Below are 6,140 nucleotides of genomic sequence, written 5' to 3' on the forward strand. Positions count from 1 at the left end.
AATCTGGTCCACACTCGCGTGCGTCAGCTCGTGCCCGATTGGTTGCCACATCGTTATGCTTTCATAAGGCTCGTGGATCTTTTGTAATTTTTCCATTGGGTACCGGTAAGCATAAAGACTGAGGATTTGGGTCTTCAGATTTGCCCTTGGAGCTTTTTTGTAAGCTTGCGTCAGCGCCACCAGGTCACCAGATTCAGGCCCAGCTTCTTGATACGACAGTTGTACACATGATCTCCAAAGTTCCTTTCCTGCGTTGGGCGCTATTATTTCGCAAGTAAGACTGCATCCTTCTATGGCTTTGTCTGTGCATATTTCTTTTTCCTTCTCAGTTGCCTCGTCCCATACAGTTTTTAACTGAAACGTGGACGTGGACGTATCCATGATGAATGCCAATGAACATTTTTTTCGAACTCCTCTTTGTGTTTCTTGGCGCAGGTGGTACAAATTGCTGCACATTAAACGAAGATGTCATAAACATGTTGGAAACAAGAGAACACGTAGATGTGACAGCCCAGGGTATTCCCCTTAATGTCTTTAAGTAAAGTGATTTCAAATTGCTCAATCTTGCAATTTGATTATTTCTTGAATAACTGTCATGGAACAGAGGAAATTGGTGAAGGTTCACAATAACATCCTTTTGGCCCTGGTAGTCGTCGGGCTCAAATTAGCCTGTGAACAGGCTCTCGGTTCTTTTGGGGGAAAAAATAGCGACGGGAGAGGAAAAGGGGGGAGAGAGCCTGTAGACAAACATTTGAGGCGGCTATTCTGCCGCCTTGTAATTATCCTGCCGACCTCTCAGTAAGATCGTTATCTGTCAACCAATTTCGCACGCGTGAGTAAACTCCCGGGAAAATTGAAAATGAGCGGTGTTTTGCTCCGTCAGAAAACAGAGAGATGGAGCGCGAGCCTCACTGTCGATTTTGTAAAAAGTCCTTGATCTCCGGTAAGAGAATCAATATGGTGCCGGTCTTTGGCGTTTCGAGAAATAAGACCTTGCTGCTTGACAGTGGCCAAGACAGCGTTGTGCTAGCCCAATCATTTGAATCACTACGATTTCCCCTTGAGCAAGGAGAAAGCTTCTCCGATCTAAGTTGCTTAACTTGTGTGCGACAAGCCGTTCGTCTTTTGAGTTAAGTTTCCAATTTAACAAGCCGCTGTAATGAGCGAACTTGGAATGCCAAAAGTGTTATCATGACTTCTCCAGAAAGTGAAGCTTCGAAGGCAAACCAAAGTACAAAGAGATCAGCAGCACTTCGATCACCGACAGGAATTACACCTACGGATAAACGAAATAAAGATGAAATTATCACCACGGAAATTCGCCGCTCTTCAGTTGATCAGACATCGTCGACATCAGATAAAACTTCGCGCAGATCCCTCACCTTTACAAGTAGCAATGAGAAAATTAAAGAACAAGAGGAAAGTCCTCTGACATTGGAGGAAAAAATGCAGGAATCAATGGATATTCCACAAGGGCATACAAAAATAGTCATAAAGTTTAGCTCTAAATTGAATTAGCTAATAATCAAGTAATTTACTTTCATTTTGGATTACTTTTCACCATGAGGAAGCTTAATTTAGAATTTTCTACTTTTTTCTGTTTAGATCTTCCTTGCATACCCAAACACGGGAAGAGTGGAAGAACACGAGTGCAATGTTCCTGGGGAGATAAAAGCAGTGAAGAATATTGCAAAAGGAAATTTCTCTGCAGCGGCAGCGGCCCTATGTAGCATGGAGTTCATGAAGTCTCACATTTTTGTAGAAAACACTAAGCTGACTATGTTGGAAGTGGTAAACTATTCAAAGCAATCCGATAATATGCTCAGAGTTTCGTCTCCTAATTCAGTATCTACTTTCAGTAACTCGCAGTGCTATCAGCAACTGTGTAGAATGTGTCGGCGGTTGGTTTGTTTACTTGCTGCGATTTGCAAGTCTGGAAAGCCAGTCACACTGAAAAAAAATCTCTTGAGCGAACTTGGCAAATGCGATGTGGAGCCGAAAATTTTGCCGAATCCTGTGGGAAGAATTCCAAACACATCCTTTTTATCTGCCACGGATCTTAAGCACCGCTTTTGTTCTTCCTTGAGGCATGGAATGTGAGGGAAATCCTTCAGTGAATCACTCAACGCTCAACAACACTCAACGAAGATGCCATGTTAAACATGGAGAAGAGCTGTTTACTATAAGAACCTTTAGAAAGTAAGAACCTTTATTTGACTTCGAATTCCAGATAGCAACCAATTATGCTAATATCTTCGAAGAAATAAAATAATATATAAAATAAACTAAATAGACTAAGAATTATTGTACATAATAAATAAAATAATACATATTCACATGTATGTAATAATGTACAATAAATAAGATATAAAGTTAAGCTAAATTACAAAAAGGACAACAATCACGATTTGATTTATAGCTAGTTTAAATGCATTGGTCATAGGAGCGGTTCTAAGTGAGTTAGGTAACGAGTTCCAGAGTTTAGAAGCAAAATAACGGAAAAATGTAGGCCATAGGTTGTGGTATTAACCCTGGGGACATTGAGAAGATGTTGGCCTCGTAGGTTATAAGTAGTATCTTTGACGTTGAGTAGATTCTTAATATATACAGGGGTGTTACCATTAAGTGCTCGATAAGTGGGAGTCAACATATCATGTATCCTGCGGTCTTGTAAACAAGGCTGGTTAATGTAGTCTAATAATTCGTCATAAGTGCTATGAAGGTCATTGAAGACAAAGTGGAGGCATCTCTCATTAATTTTCTCCAGTTTATCAACATTCTTTTTGCCGCAATGAAGCCAGATAACGGAACAGTAATTAAGATGTGATAATATAAATGATTCATATAGACGTTTCTTAGCACCAGTTGGTATTAGACGTTTATGTCGTTTAAGCACTTGGAGTTGATTACTGACTTTGCAAACTAGTCCGGATACATGCTCATGAAAATTTAGTGCATTGTCAATCGTTATACCCAGAAGTTTCATGGAGGAACTCAACTGCAGGTTCCTATTTTTAAGTTGCAATGGAAGATCTTCACTATTGGATCCAACCCACATTGAAAGACATTTGTCGACGTTAAGACCCATGCCATTTGACTGAAACCACTCGGAGGCAGATAGAAGGTCAGCCTGCATTGAAAGTTGGATAGTGACAGGATCCTGGCCACTAGTAAAGAATTGTGTGTCATCAGCGTAAGTGTTAATCTCAGAACTGCATGAAATGTGTAAAAGGTCATTTATGAAAATGTTAAATAATAGTGGTCCTAGTACAGACCCTTGTGGAACGCCCCTATTTATCCTTGTCCAGTCAGAAAACGTATCCCCAATTTTGACTCTCTGAAAACGATCAGTGAGGTAGCTTCTTAACAATAATAAGCAATCGCTGGATAAACCATAAGATTTCAGCTTAGCTAATAGAAGTTCATGTGGAAGACAATCAAAAGCCTTTGTTAAGTCAATACCCACAATGGCAGCGATAGACTTGTGGTCACAGGCAATTCTCAATTCCTCCAAAATGCGCAGCAGGGCAGTCTGACAGCTGTAATTCCGACGGTAAGCAGATAAGTATGGTGATAATTTCTCCTCAAAGAAGTTAACGAGCTGTTGTGATAGAATGCGCTCCATAATGTTGCTAAAGGTGACAAGAACAGTTATGGGTCGGTAATTTTCCTTGAGGTATTCGGTGTCTTTCTTAAACACTGGCGTTACCTGACCAGACTTCTGTTACACAAGAAATCCACACAATGTTGAATTATTCCACGTGTATTTCCACAGTTTTTAACTTAACTGTTTAGCTTCATAACTTTTTCAAAAGCACATGGTTCTCTCTCTGACGTCACATGACGTCGCATACAGTGTCCAGTCCTCTGGCGGATTTCTATATCTAACACTCCCCCCTAACTTAAAAAAGAATGTCATCCATGACATTTGACTTGCAATACAGAATAATTCTTTACAAGAGTGGTAGCTTTTGATTCAGAATATTCCTTACTTCTTAAATCCTGGAGTGGGGTGATCAGGCCCAGCTCCTTACAGACCACTTAATCTCTTAATTCATCTCTCCATACTGGCGTTCACGATTCTGTAGTACAACGACTATCTTAAGACAGTTTTCACAGCATTCACATAACGAATGTTTAAATACACTTCGGAAAATTCTCGTGTTTTTTTTTTTTTTTTTTTAAGTACAACAATGTAATAGGCAAAAAAAGAAAAACTGTTTATCTGCACTGGAATGACTGGTATGGCACTCTCCATTGTGGCAGCTGTGGTACTAATGGCTGGGGCATCATATAAGGCATTATCATGTTCGCATTCCAGGACATCATGGGTGGTACCGGTGAAACTATGTAGTTCAAGGCTGGTGGTAGCACACAGTACTGGTTCACTGGCAGTTCAGGTATGTAGGGTGTTGACGGTGTAGGTATCCCGCACTGCTGTATTTCTGCAAATGGACTGGTACGAACCTGCTGCACGTAAGTTGGTTCCCCAGGAGTGTCATAAGTAAGGCGCTTTGGGCCCTGTCTCAGACGCTGAGGCCGGCCTAGGTTGCCAGTATACTCTTGTTCGACTATCTCTCCACCATCTGCTTGAGGGTCCTCCATCAACGGTGCTTCGTTAGAGGTACCAGCAATGTTAGCTTCTGTTCCCGTTTCACTTGACACCTCACCAGCAGGAACATAGGTGATATCTGGTTGTGGTTCGTCTTTCCTTGTAGACTCTACCTGTATCTGTGTTTGCTCATTTCTATCACGTCTCAGTGGGCGGTTACCGCATGAAATTTCTGGAAGATCGTCTTCGCTGTCACTTCCGTCCCCTTCGTGTACCAGTGGTTGGGTGTCATCACAAAAGTAAGGTGCCGGTGTTCTGCTCTTTTTTACAGGAGGGAGGTCCTCCCAGGGTTTCCCTGGCAACCAGTCACAAGGGAGTAAGAGGTTTCGATGTAGAGTACGGCTAGGTCCCTGACTTGATTCTGGCCTTACGTCGTATACTGGGCTCCCCTCCCCCTTTCTTGCAACGACCAGATGAATTTGATCTTCCCAGAACGCACGGAGCTTTCCTGGTCCACCACGAGGAGTGAGGTTGCGTACCAGGACACGATCTCCTACTTGCAGCGCTGATGATCTTACTCGTTTGTCATAATTCTTTTTCCCTCTCATGGCACTTTTCATGGCAGATTTTGACGCGAGTGAGTAAGCTTCTTGCATGGCAGACTTCCACTTGGTAACATACTCAGCATGTGATTTGGCTCCTGTTTCCTCCTCGAGATCAAACATTACATCAATTGGCAGGCGAGGATTACGACCAAATAAAAGAAAAAATGGAGCATAACCTGTTGACTCATGGACAGTGCAGTTGTATGCATGAACGAGTTTATTTACATGATCTCTCCAGCTGGATTTGTGAGTTTCAGGTAGGGTTCGCAACATACTGAGTAACGTACGGTTCATTCTCTCAACCAAACCATTGCCCTGTGGATGGTATGGAGTAGTCCTCGAGTGCATTACTCCAGAGAGTTCCTCAAGCCTCTTGAACAAACGGTTTTCAAACTCGCCTCCCATGTCATGATGGATTTTCTCAGGAAACCCAAAGCGAGGGATGAAATCATTGAAGATCTTGTCTGCAGCGGTAATAGCGGTCTTATTCCTCGTTGGATACGCTTGCACATACTTGGTAAAGTGATCTACCACCACCAGGATATACTCATAGCCTACGGAGCTCCGCTCTAGGTGCACAAAGTCGATGGAAACCATTTGAAGAGGAGCTGTTGTTGTAATTGGCTGTAATGGTTCTCTTGTTGGTAGATTTGGACGTCTCTGTTTAAGACATCGGCATACGTGATGGAGAAAGTTCTCTACATCTCTCCTCATGTGTGGCCAATAAAATCTCTCTCGAGCCAGAGCTAGCACTCTCTCAACACCAAGGTGGCCCATTTCTTCATGGAGTTCACGGTAAACGGTGCGACGAAATTTCAATGGGAGAACAACCTGCTGGTTATGATAAAGTAACCCACTCTTCCTGTGTACATGAAACGTACCACTCGTTCAGGAACTTACGAACCAAAGGTGATTCTTGGTACTTTTCCTTCACTGTCGGTTTGTGGTTTGCTTTGAGTAATTCAAGGACGCGTCCAATGTGA

At 42.3% G+C, this 6,140-nt stretch overlaps 1 protein-coding gene across 1 annotated transcript; it reads right to left on the minus strand.

Moving 5' to 3' along the window:
• Positions 1–4,221: 4,221 nt before the first annotated feature.
• On the minus strand, positions 4,222–5,934 carry LOC138036306 (uncharacterized). Its single transcript, XM_068882635.1, has one exon. It carries the CDS (start codon positions 5,932–5,934, stop codon positions 4,222–4,224), a length of 1,713 nt encoding a protein of 570 aa, XP_068738736.1.
• Between the last annotated feature and the right edge of the window lie 206 nt (positions 5,935–6,140).

Source organism: Montipora capricornis, unplaced genomic scaffold (genome assembly GCF_036669925.1).
Source record: "Montipora capricornis isolate CH-2021 unplaced genomic scaffold, ASM3666992v2 scaffold_476, whole genome shotgun sequence".
NCBI lineage: Eukaryota > Metazoa > Cnidaria > Anthozoa > Scleractinia > Acroporidae > Montipora > Montipora capricornis.